This window comes from Phacochoerus africanus, chromosome 10, assembly GCF_016906955.1.
Source record: "Phacochoerus africanus isolate WHEZ1 chromosome 10, ROS_Pafr_v1, whole genome shotgun sequence".
Lineage (NCBI taxonomy): Eukaryota > Metazoa > Chordata > Mammalia > Artiodactyla > Suidae > Phacochoerus > Phacochoerus africanus.
Genome location: NC_062553.1, coordinates 5,874,118 through 5,892,123, shown reverse-complemented (window position 1 = coordinate 5,892,123; position 18,006 = coordinate 5,874,118). Strand labels below are relative to the sequence as shown.

The following is an 18,006-nucleotide window of genomic DNA, read 5'->3' as shown; positions in this document are numbered from 1 at the left end:
AATTTCCAGACTGCCATGTGAAAGCTCTCCCCAGGAAAAAGAGAGGCAATGACACACAAGGCGATTACTTTCTGGAAAGGGGAAATGTTTCCGATGGTTTCAATTAGACTATATACCCAGGAGGGCATCTCTTGGCTATTTCAACTTAAATCATAAGCAAAATATTAGTGCTTTAGGGAGATGAGGGCGGTGATGAGACGACAGGTCACTGTGCCAATGGTGCGTCTCCACTGCCCACGACCCTTCCAGTTTATAAGCTCTCATTATGTAGACCTGAGGAGCCACGAATGCAGGACTGTGTTCCTTTCCTTCCTTCCTTCAAGAACCATTAGTTGAGCACCTACTTTGAGCCAGGTTCCGATCAAGGCCCTGGGAGCAGAGAGATAAAAGACACAACAGTCCCTGTCTTCAACAGACTCTCGGTCTCACAGCAGGAGGAAGGACAGAGATGAGACCCCAACAAAAGTGACCACCAGGCCCAGCTCAAGGCAACTAACAGCAGGTGCCACTGTCAACTCAGATAGTACAGCGCCCAGAGGATGGGTGAAAAGAGTCACATTTAGCAACAGTCCCATCCTTCTACAAAAACAGTCATGGAGGGAAAAATCCAGAAGAATCCGTTGAGACGACTTCTGCCTTAACAGGCAAGACCTTCTCAGCTAGTTTGGAATAAGAACCCTTTGGCAGGAGAGGTTGGTGTGATATCGCCATTCCATGAAGATGAATGCCAGCCGAGAATATCTTTCCTCTTAGGACTGTCAAACATTTAAAATAGGAACAATCAGCCTGCCCCTTTGTTAACACATATGCTTTTCTTTTACCAAGAACAAAACAAGTAGCGACAATGCCATAAAAGGTGAGCCCTTGGGTTTCTCAAATCTATTTTTATTTTATTTTTTTTGTCTTTTGCCATTTCTTGGGCCGCTTCCACGGCATATGGAGGTTCCCAGGCTAGGAGTCAAATCGGAGCTGTAGCCGCCGGCCTACGCCAGAGCCACAGCAACTCGGGATCCGAGCCACGTCTGCAACCTACACCACAGCTCACGGCAACGCCGGATCCTTAACCCACTGAGCAAGGCCAGGGATCCAACCCGCAACCTCATGGTTCTTAGTCGCATTCGTTAACCACTGAGCCATGACGGGAACTCCCTCAAATCTATTTTATAAGAATGATTTTTAACAATAACCATTACCAATCAAAACAAAGAACCCACCAGTCTAACATGACAGTGAAAAAATTTAGAGCCAAATAACTTGTCATTCACTCCTTCATGCACACTTGCATTCCACAGTCCTCCCTGAGCGGCTTCTGCAGGCTGGAGCAGGTATCGTGCTGCACAGAGGGCTGAGGGGTGTACTATCAGCCAGCTTCTAAGCGTAGAAGTGCCACACCTGCTCATGACAATGCACAAGGAGCCACAGACAGGAACCACGAACACTCCTGCAGAAACTGGGAAAGTCCTTAAAGAGCAGGTGGCATCTTAACTGGGGCTGGAAGGATAAAGAGGAGTTTGCCACGTGAATGGGTGAGAGGGGGCGGAGAATCTAAGTATACATGTGAAGACATTCTGAACAGAGAAACTGGCAAGGATTAAGGCCTAAGAACTTCAGAGAACAAGGCCTCTTCAGGACCGTAAATCCACAGAGACCAACTACGAAACAAACAGCTATGGGTCCAGAGTGTCCGCTATGAAGCTTGGCCTCGGTAAGACACTGGAGCAAGGGAGAGATAAAATGATACGTGTGTCTTAGGTGGGTGCCTTCCGGGGCAAGGACGCTGAAGAACTAGAAGGGAGGCTGGACTGCCCTGGACTAGAAGGGCCTTATGTCCCTCAAGGCCCTTCGCTAAGGTACTTGGCACAGGGCAGCTATCTGACAGGAGACGAGGCTGAACCTCACTGCCTGAAGGAGAACGATTCCCATCGGACTGATCCCAATTCGTCCAAACCTCTGCTGAGCACCAGGCCCTGAGAAGGCAGCAGAAAGGCCCTTCTTACTTTACTCGAGGCCCCTGTTCAGTCTCCAGGGCCAGGGTCCAGCCGGGATAAGGCAGCTGCCTCTGGAGAGCGTGAGATCCAGTGACCACCCAGCCTCTTGATGGTGAAGCCCACAGCAGAGAGCTCCCGCTTTCTTGGGCCAAGGCTCTGCCTGCACTCCTGCCTGAGCCTGGGTGCTGCTTCCTCTCTAGTCACTTACCTGGATTACTTTCTTTCAACAGCCAACACAAAGCCCACTGTCTGAGAAGCCTGTCCTGGTTAACCACATTCAACTCTCAGTTCAGCCGTGGAGGCGGGCAAGTGACCCAAATTCCCTGAGCCTCTATAAAATGGGATACCGATAAGTCTCTTTTCCTCTTTCAGCCGAGCGGGACGATATGCTGAGCCCCAGAGGCACCCCCCTAGGCTGAGCGTGGTGTTGGGGAGCCGGCCACAGTAAGAATGAAGCAAACCTGGCCTAAAGGAGCGTGTAATGTCACCCTCTGAAAGAACACCCCGAAATCTTGCCAAAGCTTTCAGAGCCGTGAGCAAGAGCTGGAGCCGGGCCCTAGCACCCGTCTTCCTTCGGGAACCCAGTTGCAGGCTGGCTGAGCTGCCGCAAGGGAGGCTTCTCAGAGGACCCTGTCCTGTGCTCTAGACACCGGCACTCAGGAAATGCAGAGGATGGCTCTGCTACTGCCTGGCCATGTGGCCTGGTGCCAGTCATTTAACCTGCGGCAGCTCTGGTGTCCTCGCCTGCAAAGCAGGTTTGTGACAGCACCCACACTAAACAGGCGTGGGGCTCCACGGGCATCGCAAGGGAGCTGCGTGTGCCCATGACCCGAGGCCTCCCTGCGCTCCAGCTCGTCCCTCAGGGGCGGTGAGGAGGGGTGTGGGGGTCAGAGGGTCCGCGATGAGACGGTTAAACCCGTGCCAGGCACACAAGGTTATTTAATTGGACGGGATGAGCGAGAGCATGAATTCTGGACCAAAGGCGTGGGCTCAGACCCCAGTTCTGCCGCCTCCTGGCTGTGGGCCTTGGCGAGCTGCCCGAGGTCCCGCCTGAGGGTCGAGGGAGACAACCGTCTTGCCTCGTGGGCGACCGGGAGCTGGGCCGTGTCTCGCAGGGGCCCAGCACACACGGAGGGGGGCTCCGTGAGCACCGGTCCCGGCCTTTCATGAGCAAGTCCAAGCGGGGCAGGCTGTAAAGCCTCGGGCTCTAGAAACTTTCGTTGCTGTATTATGGTCACTGTCATGAATGAGGCGCATCCGCAGAGGCGATACTTACAGTCTTTTCTTGTCCACCACTCGCTTAACTCGGATGGCTCTCTGTTCGGAGTAGAGCTTACATACTCCTGTCCAGGGGAAAACACCAGACCAGACACCATTAGAAACTGCTGCTCAGGCAAAGGAATCATTAAACCCAGTGAGACCCAACACCTAAAGCTATCGCCAGCAAAGCTAATGCTGGGTCCCCTCTAGTGCGAAACGCTACATCTGACCTTTAAGGTAAAACGAAATACTTAAGAGAGAGAGAGAGGGAAATGGAGATACTTTTTAAGTAATCTTCGATGAAGTCCAGAACGGCACTCCTGTGCTCCTTCACTTGCTGGGAAGGCACCTCCTTGTGGGCTGCAACGGAAGGAGAGTGTTCAGGGCTTCGTACCAGTTACCCTGCAGAACAATTCATCAGCGGCCTCACAGCCGTTTCTTTATGAGACGTAGTCTTAAAAATACAGCTACAAAACTAGTCTTGCGTCAAGTGACATTGCATTAAGATTTATTAGGCTTTGCAGGAGTAAAAGATTAAATCTGTAGGAAAACCACAGTCGAGGAATTCGGGGTGGATGACAGCACGGCGGGACCGTATCTGAGGCGGCCTGCTCCCTAGGTGCCGACCCCGTTTCTGCTGACAGCCTCCGAGGCTCAGGCTGACCTTCGAGCGACGTGTTTGAATCAAACTCAAAGCACAGCCGCCCTGCCTGCCTGTCTGGGCTCTCTTTCAGTTTGGAACCTTCTGGCCTCTCCTCTCAGCCACTCATTCCCTTAGACATCGAGTCAAACCTCCTTCTCCAGAAAACCTTGACTCCCGAGCTGTGAGGACGCCTTTTTGGGGTGGTTGTTGTTGTCTTTTTAGGGCCAAACCTATGGCATATGGAGGTTCCCAGGCTAGGGATCGAATCAGAGCTGTAGCTGCCGGTCTCCACCACAGCCACAGCAATGCCAGATCTGAGCCATGTCTGCGACCTACACCACAGCTCTCGGCAACGCCGGACCTTAACCCACTGAGCAGGGCCAGGGATGGAACCTGAGTCCCTGAATGCTAGTGGATACCAGTCTGGTTCGTTGCCACTGAGCCACGATGGGAACTCCAGGGACGCCTTTCTTCTGTGAACCATCACCTCTTCCTAGAACCCGAGCTGGTTATTGGTAGGACAGCTCACATTTACGAGACTGAAACCCACCGTGTGCAGGCTGCTGGTACTTTACAGAAATTATTGCTAGTGATCCAAATAATCCAAAAGGCAATTATGATTATGCCTGTTTTACTCATAGAGATGCTAAGGTTCAGAGTCAATAAGTGGCCCAAGGTCACAGGGTTTGGTACTTAATTCCTCGTTGGATTAAATGTTCATGTATTTACTAGGTCATCTCAATGAATGTCTTTAAGGGTAAAGAGCACGATTTTTAAAAAAGAATTATAGTTGATTTACAAAGTTGTGCCAATTTCTGCTGTGCAGCAAAGGGACTCCATCATACACGTATATACATTCTTTTTATTAAAAAAATATGGAACACTTCAGTAACTTGCATGTCACCCTTGGGCAGAGGCCGTGCCAGTCGTCTCTGTGTCGTTCCAATTTTAGCATATGTGCTGCCAAACGGAGCACTGACTCACTTTCACCAAAGGGCTGCTGAACCCGAGATGCAGGGGAGGAATTCAGCAGACCTATGAAATTATACACAGAATTGTGTGTGTATGTACATTCTTCGGGCAGGAGCTTTCATCAGACTCTTCAGGTGGTCCACCAGGAAGCTTCCCAAACAGACATCTGTGTCAAGCACAGCAGCATCTGGCCACCTGAACTCAATGCTATGTTAACATAATCTGTGTCTGTCTGAGCACATTAAAAAAGAAGCCAGGAGTTCCCGTCGTGGCGCAGTGGTTAACGAATCCTACTAGGAACCATGAGGTTGCGGGTTCAGTCCCTGGCCTTCCTCAGTGGGTTAACGATCCGGCGTTGCCGTGAGCTGTGGTGTAGGTTGCAGACGCGGCTCGGATCCCGAGTTGCTGTGGCTCTGGCGTAGGCCGGTGGCTACAGCTCCGATTTGACCCCTGGCCTGGGAACCTCCATATGCCGCAGGAGCGGCCCAAAGAAATAGCAAAAAGACAAAAAAAAAAAAAAAAAGAAGCCAGATGTGGCTCGGATTCCGAGTTGCTGTGGCTATGGCCAGCAGCTGTAGCTCCAATTCGACCCCTAGCCTGGGAACTTCCACATGCCACAAGAGCGGCCCTAAAAAACAAAACAAGACAAAGAAGCGGCAGCAAGGAAGATGCATAACTATCTCAGTGCCTTAACAAGAATTACACAGCAGGGCAAATGAAGGGATGAGAATAACCCTCATACTAGCCGTGGTTCTAAGGGTCCTCTGGGAATGCAGTTCTCATAACAACCCTCTGAGATATCCACAGCACTGGCTCCATTTCAGAGATGAAGAGACTGAGACTCAGGGGTGGTTAAGTGACTTGCCAAGGCCATGTGGCCAGAGAGGGTGGAGCCAGGCTGGGCACACAAGCGGTTGACTCGCTGACTGTGACACTCAAAGCAGAGAGCTGAGAGCACCTTCCTGCGTCCTCCTCATGCACCTTCAACCGCTGACCCCGTCAGGGGCACCCAGGGCGCGCGCAGGCAGGCCTGCCCATGCTTCCACCCCATCCACCCTCTCCGCCCCTGGCCCCTTGGGAAACTTTTGGTTCTGTCAGGAGAGGTCCTTGCTATTTAACTCGAATCACGGCCTCTTCGCTACTTTTAACAGCTCAGGTTACACCACCAGTCAGGGAGAGAAGACTTCCGCGGTTCTGAAACCCAGCTCTCTAAGGACACGGAGGAGCTTCCCGGCTGTGCCGTATGCATCCCGTGGGTGCTTCATGGACTTGGGGCTGTGCCTGCGTCTCGGGGCACCGACCTTGGGCTCGCAGCTGCTGGATGGCCTCTGAGCAGGTCCTCATGAACGTCTGAGCATCCTGGTCTATCTGGTCTCGCTCCGTGTCCGTCATTCGCCCGTATTCAGACATGGTGTGGCTACAGCGAGAGAGAGGGGGCAAAAGCGAAAGGCAGTGGCAATGACTGCACGTGGAGCCAGCGGGGGGCGGGGTGAGGGAAGAACCAACCTGTCTGCTGAAGGGACCGTTACGTGGGGACTTGAGGAGGAGGAGGAACTGGCGGGCTAGGAGGGGGGCGAACACTCTAGACAGTGGGACCACCACCTACAAAGGCCGCCAGGTTAGAACACACCGCCCGCAGACCACACTGGGGCAGGCCAGGCCAGCAGGGACCGAGGCGGGCGTGGAGAGGAGGCAGGGCCCGAGCACACAGGCCTTGTGAAGGGCGTGGGCTCTGACTTTGAGGACAACGGGGTCCCCCAGCACACCGACTGAAGCCCGGGCGGGCTGCACAGAGGATGCTGGTCCGTCCAGGCTGCCACCTGCCCACGTTGACACGCAGTCCTCAAAACCCACAATGCAAGAGCTTTTAGACCCAGGTCATCTCCCCCGATACGAAGTTAAAAACTCAAGTCACTGAACCCGTAAGGGTGTTCACTATCAGTAACGCTGCACCCGAAGCTCCAGGTGTGGCAGTTTTATCACCTCGCTCATCTTTGTAAGATGCGGGCTGGTGCGGCAGCATTATCATTAACAGTGCTCAGACACTCTGGATGCTCGGGCTGGAATGAAGAACCACAAAATACCGAGGTAAAAGCAACGGTAGATAATCATTCCATCTTCCCTGCCAGCCCCACTAGCCACCCAATCTCATTCCGACTGAGAATAAAACACAAAGTCCTGGAGTTCCCGTTGGGGCTCAGCAGTAACAAGCCCAACTAGGATCCATGAGGATGTGGGTTCGACCCCTGGCCTCACTCAGTAGGTTAAGGATCCGACATTGCCATGCGCCGTGGTGTAGGTCATAGGCACGGCTCGGATCCTGTGTTGCTGTGGGGTAGGCCAGCAGCTATATGTAGCTCTGATTCGATCCTTAGCCTGGGAACTTTCATATGCCATGGGTGTGGACCTAAAAAGCAAAAAACAAAACAGAAGAAACAAAGTCCTGATATTCCCACCCCCAGCAGTGAGCACACTTCTCACCTCTCACCCTCCATCACTGCACTCCAGTCGCACGGGCCTCCCTGCTCCCCACCATCCACACAGCCTCCCGCAGCCTGGATCCTCACTCCCAGATGCCCACACGGTCCCTGCCGTGCAGCTCCGCTCACAGGGCCCGGTCAGAGCCACCTCCCCAGCGCCCTCAACGAAGGCCCATGCTGCACGGGGATGCAGCGGGTCTCGCGCTTCGGCCGCCCTCTGCACTCTGCTCCATGAGGCCCGGGCCCGAGCCTGCCTCTCCTCCCACTGGTTCCGACTGCCCGGCACTTGCAGATGCTCTGGATCATGAACGCCCGACTCCTCCCAGGAGAAGGCAGCTTCGTGGCAGCAGGACTCTGCCTCCTTCATTTCTGTCGCCCGATCCCCTAACATGCCGTCCCACACTCAGTAGGTGTGCTAACGGCAGCTGAGCACTTAGCACGTGCCAGACACTATTCTCAGGGCCTCGTGTGTATTTTATCTCCTTGTTAATCCTGGTGACACACTCATTCGCTCACTTGTTTACTAATCCCCACATGTCAGGCGCTGCGGCAGGGTTGGGAGCTCAAAGTAGGCAAGGCTCATTCTGGTCCCACAGAGGGTACCACGCACAGACCAGGGGGCACGGGGTCCGGAAAGCGACCGTGGGACCCAAGGAGGGAGGGGTCGGTTCGGGCAGGGGAGGTGCCGCACCGGGGACAGCGGGAGAAGACCTGCTCCAAGCCCCACGGCGGGTGGCAGCCAGAATGACCAGAGAACGTGTGACCAACCACAGGACACACCTGAGAGGGAAGGGGAAGCAGAAGTAATCCAGACGGTCCCTGCAAACCGAGCATCCCAGCTGTGACCTCTGGGACCTCCTGGTTTGTTTCAAGGGGCAGCGTGCCACAGGCGCCCGGTCCGCATCTCCATACTAACAGGCCCAGCATCTGTGTGCACTATTTTTCAAAGGAACGCAGGTGGTGCTCTGATAAGTACACGTTTATTTAAAGTTGTTACGGAACCTGCAATAGCTATTTCTCCAGTTATCAACAGGTTTCCCCCAAATACAATGCTCATGCAAATACAAATAGGCCACTGTCGACTGGAAAGGAGTCCCTGCAGCAGAGAAGCTGGGACTGCCGGCTGGCGTGGCCACTGGAGGCTTTTACACAGGGAGGGCTGCATTTTGCAGGGGGTCCTCTCGGCGGCCGCCCTGGAAGCAGAAGAAATCAGACCACAGCTAAGAGGGCAGGCACTGAGCACCCGGAACAGATGAAGAGAGCCTGGGCGAGGCCACGTCAGGGGGACCAGAAGGCGTGACAGACCTGAGAGAGGTCTCGTCGGTGAAAGGGGCTGACGCGGAGCTGCGTAAACGAGGAGCCCAGGACACAGAGCCCAGAGGCAGGCGTGGGTGCGGAAGGAGGGAGGGAGGATAAGGCGCAGGGCCAGAGACGGCGCGCAAAGCGTGGGCCGTGACACGAGGAGACGGAGCGACCTCCAGAACGGTCCAAACTCTGGTCCTTCCGTGATATTTTATGAACAGCACTAGCTGAATAATTGGCATTTGAAACATATTCATCAAAAGTAATGAGTGCCTGCCAGTGATGTAGCCCAAATTAAGTATCACAATAACAAAATTACTATTCTGAAAAGGTTAACCATCTGGTAAATAATTCTAAAACTATATTTTCATAGGACATGCATATATAACTTCTTCCAACTTTAATTTTATTTCCTTTATGATGTACAGAGGGATAATCTTATTACAGACCTCAATTTATCTAGATATTGGATTCAATTAAAGGAAACTATATTAGGTATAGATTTGGATGAGTTCATTTATTTAAGGGAGAAAGGAGGAAAAAAACCAGAGGAACATGTTTATTCAGAAATTTAAAGGAATAGGCTTTTAGAAATTATTATTATTATTTGTCTTTTTAGAGCTGCACCTGCAGCATATGGAGGTTCCCAGGCTAGGGGTCGAATCAGAGCCATAGCTGCCAGTCTACGCCAGTCAGATCGGAGCTGCGTCTGCGACCCACACCACAGCTCATGGCAACGCCAGAGCCTTAACCCACTGAGTGAGGCCGGGGATCGAACCTGTGTCCTCAAGGGTGCTAGTCAGATTTGTTTCTGCTGAGCCACGATGGGAACTCCCTAAAAATTATTTGGTTGGTTAGTATGTTAAGAGAGGCCAGGTTCAAAATTACAAAATACTGATGACATTCTACCTATTGATATGCAATTAGTACTTCCTGAGGACACAGAAGGAGAGAGAATAACGTAAATGCAAATTATTTTAGACTATTCAAAAGTTAGTGAAACGGTATGGACACAAGTTAAAGACCACAATCTCGCTTTTGCTATAAATATTAAATATGAGCACGTGTAGCACCTGGCGCACAGTACAATGTCCAATACCCATTATGAAATCAAACTGCTAATGTCTGGGCTACGGATATGAGCAAATCCAGCCCTGCTCTCAATAAACTAGATCCCAGCAGTGGCAGCTCTGGGGTTAGGGACAGTCCCTACACCACAAACAAGGTGATGGTCACAGGACACTTGCCAGGCATTGACACCAACACTGACTCACTGTTCTAAGCACTTCACATGTATTTACACACTTAATTATCAAGATTCTATGAGGTGAATACCATTATAATCCCCATTTGACACATGAAACAACTGAGGTACAGAGAGGTTAGGTAACTTGCCAAGGTCACACAGCTAGTAATTAGCAGAGCTAAGATCTGAACCAAGGCATCCCGGCTCCATGCTCTTAACCACCACTCGAGGCACCACCTGTGTTGTAAAAGGCCAGAGAGCTCAGAAGAGAGGGTGCTTATTTCCTATTAGCTAATCGGAGGGAAGGTGATTTATGAACTAAATCTTGAAAGCTGGGACGTGGCTATGGGGAGACGAGAGCGGACACTCTGAGGGAGAAGGGACGTGATCAGGACAGCGAGAGCCTGTCTAGAGAACAGTCCGTGGTTGGCTTTGGCCGGAGCCCAGGCGAGGCAGAAGCGATGAGTTCTTGGTGGGCCTTCAGCGCTGGTTGAAGGCGTTTTCTTCTGTAGCCAATGGAAAGGCAGAACTCGATGAAGATAAACGTGGCCCACATCACATTAGCTGGAATAGAGGGGGTGTGATCAGGCGACGGGGTCTCAAAATCAGACAGAGAATCCTGCCTGGTTCATCTCCGCGGGCTGATGTGTTTCTGTGGAACTGAGATTTGAGACAGGAGCACTAGCAGAGCACGCACAGCACGACTGAAAAGGGGCGATGGATCTGAGACGTCAAAATCGTCAGGAACAGAACAGACATTGGAGGCAAAGCATCATCAGACCCTGAGTTCAGGGGCCTGGGGGAGCAAGGGACAATAATAGAAACAAAAGCCACAGAAGGAAGAGGAGAAAGAACTAGAAATAAGAAAGAAAGAGGCCACTCTCAGCACTTGTCCTTAGAATGCAGTTTAAAGGGACAGAGGGATGCTCTCGAGACTAAATGTTCCGTGCTCAACGCTCGGTTTTCAAAAAGAAACCAGGGCAAATCGTCTTCTAATCATTTTATGACAAAATCTAGAGAAACTAAAGGATAGCTCAAGTAATAAAGGAGGGCTGTCTGAAGTTCTACAGTCTAAGAAGAGGAAAGGGAAGTCACTGGACATACGGTACAGCGGCCACATGGCTGACGCGGGGCTGAGGCTACTGATGCTCACAGCGGCCTGATAACCGGGCACCGGTGCGGTCTACAAACTCTAAGAACAGGCGGCTTGCTCGAGATGGACACGAAAAATACTTGGTTGTCTGGGACTTGTTTAACTGATCTGACCCCTTCATCCCGATCATCTGAGGGCCGTGGGAAGAGTCTGGCTCCGGGAGGGATGGTGGCAGTGAGGCAACAAGAGAAGGGCCATTTGGAGCGAGAGACCACGAGGAAGGAGACGGGCGCTGTGCAGAGGACCAGGAGTTAGTGGGCTGCGGGCTTAGGATCAGGCGGGAAGCGGATACTCTCCCACTGTCCTAGACCGCGGCTCCATGCCTCCTTGCTCCTCAAACCCCCAACACCCCCAGCCCCGCCGGCAGCATCAGTGATAGCTGAGCTCCCTGTTTCCAAGAACTCCTCCAAGCTCTCACCCCCACCTCCCCACCCCACTTCCTAGGGGCCCAGAGACTGTGCCTTCTCCCCAGAGACCAAGGATGAAGCGTCCACTTCCGAGTTGGCCCCCTCCCACCTGGGCACCGGGTGGGCCGTGGCAGTTCTTTGGCTTTCATGCACCATCAGCCCTAGAAGAATGACTATGTGGACCTGGGGCTTAGACAGTGTCTGCCATACAGTGAACACTACACCTGTTAGTTCCTAATAAAACCACTTCTCCCTGTCTACTGGATGTTCCTAGCCTCATACAAGCCTGCTCCTATTTCTCCCAACTTAAAAAACAAAAACCAGCACTTCCCACTGTGGCGCAGTGGGTTAAGAATCCGACTTAACCCACTTGGGTCACTGTGGAGTTGTGGGTTCAATCCCCGGCCTGGCACAGAGGGTTAAAGGATTGGGCGTCGCCGCAGCTGTGGCCTAGGTTGCAGCTGTGGCTTGGATTCAGTCCCTGGCCCGGGAACTTCCATATGCCACAGATGCAGCCATAAAAAACCAAACCAAACCAAACCTCTCAAATCCACGCCTCCTATCAGCTACTGCCCAACTGCTCCCCTCTTCACAATAGAACGTCTCTGAGAAGCTTACAGCCCCCGTCCCCATTGTCCCAGCCATTCTCCCCTGACCTGATCCAAATAGGCTCTGTTGTCCTCACTCCCCAAGGTCACTGATGACCCCACCAGGCAGGGCTCAGCCCTCCCCCCATTACTTTCTACAGATTGGAGGGAGCTGATGGCTCCCCTGGCCCGATCGGCGGTCCCGTGTCCTCCCCAAAGGCACTCTCCTGTCCCCACCCACCTCCCTGGCTGCTGTCTGTTTTCAGGCCTTCTGGTCTGACCGTTTAATGATGTAGAGTTCACGGCTCATCCCTGAACCTCTCTGCTCCCTACACTGCCCCCTTGGTGAGGCTGTCTAGGCTCGTGGCTTTTTTTTTGTCAGCATATACACCGGTTTTACATGGACAATTTCCAACTTTCCATCTTCTGCCTGAACCTCTCTTTGAACGTGAATCACATATATCTAACTGCCGGCTCCACATCTCCATTCAGGATGTTTATATGAATATGCCCCAAACCCGCTCCTGCCACAGCCTCCCACCTGCCTTGGCGGCAATCCCCTTCCTTCCAGCTGCTCGGGGCCCAAACCTCAGGTTGTCCTGGCGCCTCTTTTCTCTCCCAGCTCACCTCTAACCCATCAACAAATTTAGCCGGCTCTACCTTCAAATTATTTCCAGAGCTGACCTCTCGTCGCCACACCCACCGCTAACCCCTCTGGCCCGTGCCATCGACAGCCCTGGCCTGGATGGCAACTGCAGCCTCCCAGCTGCTCTGCTGCTTCTGCCCCGTCCCTGCTCAGTTTACTGAACTCACGAGCCTTGCGCATCTGTTACAAAGTCAGTCAGATCCCATCAACCCTGTGCAGACCCTCCAGTGCTGCCCACCTGAGAGCAGAAGCCAAGGTCCTTCCAGGCACTGCACGAGCCTTTTTTTTTTTGTCTTTTCTAGGGCCGCTCCCGCGGCATATGGAGGTTCCCAGGCTAGGGGTCAAATCGGAGCTGTAGCCACCAGCCTACGCCAGAGCCACAGCAACTCGGGATCCGAGCCGCGTCTGCAACCTACACCACAGCTCACAGCAACACCGGATCGTTAACCCACTGAGCAAGGGCAGGGACCAAACCCGCAACCTCATGGTTCCTCGTCGGATTCGTTAACCACTGCGCCACGACGGGAACTCCTGCACGAGCCTTAAGATGCCCCACAAGATCCGGCCCCTGCTCTCTCTTGAGCTCGTCCTCCACCTACCCCTGCCCCCTGCTCCAGCCACCCAGCCCCTCACTGCTCCTTGCACCTGCTGGACATGCTCTCACATCAAGACCTTTCCGCTGGCTGGACGTTTTCTCCTTCTGGAATGTTCTCTGCCCGGATGCCTGTATAAACTGACTGCCTACTTCTTTGAGGTGGTCATGCAGTGACCCCCCCTTAGTGAGGCCTTCCCAGTCCCTTTATTAAATGGTTTCCTCCCTGACATTTTCCACCTGTTTTCCCTTCTCTCCCCACCAAAGCATTTATCCTGCTCTAACATCCTGTATGTATTGTTTTTACTCATTTATTTTTTCTTCTCTATCTTCTCCAAAACATAGGTTCCGTAAAGGCAGGGATGTTTGTTCACTACTGTACCCCATCACACCTGGGATTTAGTAGGCTGATAAATCAATGCATCTGTACCCAAACACTTCCGGAACAACCTCCCTTAACGCATGAGGCGACCCGAAGAGGCTGGACTCACAGCGACCGCCCGAGTTGATTCGACCCCCACCTCCAGACCTGTTGGCACCCCCATCCAGAGCCTTCCCTGGAAATGTCAAGGCACAGAGGGGTGGGAGACACGTCCATCCTGACGACAGCCCCTCCCACCCCCCCACAAGCGAAGAGGGAGGAGTAAGCCTGGGGTTCTTTGCAGGGCCGACCTCAGGCCGGTCTCCCCCCTCCTTGGGGCGGCGCCTCCCCATCCAAGCCCAGCGCCCACGTTTTCTGGGGCAGTGGGTAGCGAGAAGAGGGGCCCGCCCTGAGCAGAGCAGAGCAGGGCGGTCCGGTCCAGGGCGTCCTTCATAGAAACTGCCCCGCTAGAAACAGAGGTTAAGGGGTCAGGGACAAATAAACAAGGAAGGCGCCCAGCTCCTAGTGGGTGTGCACCCGTGGACGGAGCAGACCCATAAACGGCTGATTCCAAGGACAAGAGGTTAACATCCTCCTCCTCCAGTTTAACTAACGAAACTCCGCTCAGCGACACTGACCAGGTCTGACGGTTAATCTGATAAAACTGATTACTCAGCTAAAAGGTGATGTTCCTTTAAGACAGATTATAGTATTAACCTTTTAAAGTGGAAACCGCCAGTGTGATTCTTCTATTAGAAACAACAACAGAAACCAAGAAAGTTTTTCCCCCAAGTGGTATTGTTCTGTTACCAGGATATGGGGAAAAGAAGTGGAGAAATCATTTTTAATTAAAATCATTCAAGAGATCCAGCCAGAGGCTACCTAGATTGCATGCTGTTCTGCTCTAGTAAAATGTCATTATTTTAAAAAGTTAAATGGGTCAATAAAGTCTGAGCTCTACGTTATGGAAAAAATTACAGCTTCCTAATTATGTCAAACTAACACAGCCTTATGGGTCTGAAGGCAGTATTTCTCTCAGGCCCGTGATTAACCCCATCCAAATGTTCCCAGGAAAAGGCAAGGCCAGCACCCCCACTCCCCAACTCGAGGGGAGGCCGGCCAGCCTCTCTTCGGGAAAGGCTTTCAACAGCGCGTGCCTGCAGGAAGGGGAGCCCGACAGGGGCATGGAGGGGGATCCATCCCCTGCTGAAGCAACTCCTCTAGCGGGACACTCACTGCCTTCCTGGCCTCTGCCCTCCTTTGGGGAGCACGCCTCCCGCCACAGCTCCCACTGCCTCCTTCCCTCTGGGACTGCCTGCTTAGCAACAGCGGAGGCTTCTCTCTCATGCTACAGGGGGCCTCTGCGCTCTCTGTGTACTGGGGCTGTGACATCCAGTGGCACTAACGACTGAGGGCCTCTCATTCAGGAGCCTTCAGCAAGGCCACCTGCCCGCAGACCTAACTTCTGCCCCCGACCCTAGCTTTCACTGGTGATAAAGCTGAGGACACGTCCATCTCTGCCATGCTGACTTGACCCTGGCATCCTCTCCATCCTCTGAGCCTCTGTCTCTCCCTCCCTCCTCTGGCAGGAAACAGAGGTGCTTTCTTTATCAACTGACCCCTGCCCCAACTGCATCACAGGTCAAGTGGGGCTCCGATTCAATCACCACACCCATCAACGGACTTCGTGTACCAGGGGCACCCACACATCTCATCTAACCCTCCGAGGAACACCGTCCACCCTTCATTTAAAAACCAAGCACAAGACGTGAAGAGAGCTGTATACGCGTGTATGGTTAACACCTGCCAGCACCGGGACTAGAACCTGGGTGTGACTGAACCCGCCCTGAGCAATGTGAGGGCAAAGGACTCGATGCATCCATGCCATGGGGGTCTGGGAACACGGGCAAAGTGTGAGGGGCGGAGCTGTGCCGTGGGAGGAGACAGGCCCTAGTCTCACCATTATAAGCAAAAGTTACAGGATAGCTTTTGCATTAAAACCACTGCAAAGCTACAGAATAGCCCCTTATAACATAACTTTTTTTATAGATCCATTGCTGTTTTTCTTTTTGCGCTGCATTTTAATCGTACTGTCTTGCCTGAATGTCCTAACTAGCTAGCACGTGACCCTCATATTTAGAGCTGGGCTCTTCCAACTTTTTCTGAAAAGGGCCAGATAATCAATACATTAGACTTTGAGGGCCGTAGAGCCCATCACAGCCACTCCCTCTGCTGCTGTAGCATAAAAGCAGTCATGGAACATTTGTAAATGAATAGGAGTGGTGTTCCGATAAATTTTATTTATAGACACTGAAGTTTGAATTTCATATAATTTTCTTATGTGGTAAAATATTATTTCCCTCTACCCATTTGAAAATGGTAAGAACTATAGCCTCAGCCCTCAGGCTGTACAAAAGCAGGCAGCAGGCTAGACTTGGTCTGCAGGCTGTGGTCTGCTGACCCCTGGTTTAGAGGGAGATACTATGTTTTAGATTAAATGACTTTCTCAGGTTGCATGGCTAATAACAGGGTGGGGTGGCTTGAACTAGACCAACATTTAAAGCAATTGCCCAGCTGGAGGCCTTTTCAGTGGATTTCCACGAAAGATCTCGACACCCCTTATTTAACCTAAGTTGTCAAGCACAGAAGAAAGGAGCTGGAAACTGACAGGCTTGTATCTGTTTTGTTGCGTTTTCCCAATGGCCCTAGCACCCAGTTTTACAGACTGTGAGATCAGGATCTGCTGCACATACACACCTTCCAAAGTGGAATTTACACTGCCATCTAGTGTTGACCAACTATTTTAACTGAGAACTTAAAAATAAGGTCTTGGAGTTCCCTGTCATGGCTCAGTGGAAATGAACCTGACTAGTATCCTGAGGACTCAGGTTCGATCCCTGGCCTCACTCAGTGGGTTAAGGATCCGGCATTGCCGTGAGCTGTGGTATAGGTCACAGATGCAGCTTGGATCTGGCGTGGCTGTGGCTGTGGTGTGGGCCAACAGCTGTGGCTCCAATTCAACTCCTAACCTGGGAACGTCCATATGCTGCGGGTGGAGCCCTAAAAAGACAACCAAAAAAAAAAAGGTCTTTTTGGTACTAAGCTCAGAATAATACTTTTAGTGTATTCCAAAAGCATGCAAATGAAATATACTTAACAGTATAAAGCAAAGTGGTAGGACTATCTAAAAACCAATGGGGGTATAATTATTTTCTCTGTTAAAGAACTTATATGCAATATTTTCATTTTTGCATATATTTACAAAGTTTTTAAAAAAATAAGAGGATTTCTTTTATTTTTGCAAACTCTGTGATAGGAAAGCTTCTGAAGGGCAAAACCCCTTGTTTTATAAAATGATGAAATTCTGAAAAGATGTTTTTAATGACGTCGCCTCACACATGCAATCCCACTGCTCCAGTAAATTACACGCTGCCCTTGAAGCTGAGTCTTACGCAGAAACACCGCTCTACAGCCACAGGTGCAGGTGGGGGCCAGGGAAAAGCAGGAGGCAGGATGCCTGCACTGCCCCGTTTCTGTGTCTCTGAGAGCTGGAGCCTATTCTAGAAGCTATATTGGAAGCCTCGATCAAAATGCTTTCCTTCTTTTTAAAAATCAACCTAATGAAAGCCCTCACTAGAGGCAAGAGTGTGTGTCTCCAAATGGCATTTTGACATGAGCTGCATCATCTCCTTTGCTCAGCAATATTGACTCGGTGAGAAAGTGCACCCCAGCCCCTTCTGCATGTGCCGTAACCTGTGTAGACATACAGAGGTGCAAACCCATGGGAGTGGCAGAGCAGGGGCACTGCTGTGGGGCTAGGGTGACTTGGAGGGAGTGGCCGGGCTCTCCCTGGCTAGGGGAGCTCCTTTCTGCTTTGCAGACATCCTTCTGCTGCCAAGCCGACCTTCCCCATCACAACCCGAGTTACTGAGCAAAGGGAGAGGACAAAAAGCTCAAAAGGAGTATAGGTGTGGAAAAGAACAGTCAAGGGACCTAGAGACTCTCATCCCAAGTGAAGCGAGTCAGAAAGAGAAAGACAAATACCACATACCACTTACACGTGGAATCTAAAATACAACACAAATGAACACGCCCATGACACAGAAACAGACCCACAGGTACAGAGAGCAGGCTTGTGGTTGCCAAGTGGAGGGGGCTGGGGGGGGAAGGCTTGGGAGTTTGGGGCTGGCAGAGGTAAGCCAGTATGTCTAGGATGGACGGACACCAAGGTCCTGCTGTGCAGCCCTGGGAACTATATTCAGTATCCTAGGATACACCGTCATGGAAAAGAGTGTGAAAAAGCATGTACATACGTATATCCGAATCGCTCTGCTATACACAGCACTGCACATCAACTAGGTTTCAGTAA

The 18,006-nt window shown here is 51.8% G+C and overlaps 1 protein-coding gene and 1 non-coding gene across 8 annotated transcripts in view; both read right to left on the bottom strand.

The window, feature by feature from the left end:
* STX18 (syntaxin 18) overlaps nucleotides 1-18,006 on the bottom strand; it is a 113,594-nt gene that overhangs the window by 27,221 nt on the left and 68,367 nt on the right. For all 7 annotated transcript variants that reach the window (XR_007130588.1, XR_007130589.1, XM_047751688.1 and 4 more), the window contains exons 3-5: nucleotides 6,165-6,280; nucleotides 3,531-3,608; nucleotides 3,265-3,331 (exon numbers count right to left, since the gene is read on the bottom strand). Coding sequence is in view for 5 of the 7 variants with exons in the window: in XM_047751688.1 (XP_047607644.1) it covers nucleotides 3,265-3,331; nucleotides 3,531-3,608; nucleotides 6,165-6,280 (261 nt within the window). In the remaining 2 variants the exon portion in view is untranslated. The remainder of the gene's footprint in view (nucleotides 1-3,264; nucleotides 3,332-3,530; nucleotides 3,609-6,164; nucleotides 6,281-18,006) is intronic.
* Nucleotides 4,761-4,867, bottom strand: LOC125110465 (U6 spliceosomal RNA). Its single transcript, XR_007130639.1, has one exon. It is a non-coding gene; the product is annotated as a U6 spliceosomal RNA (small nuclear RNA).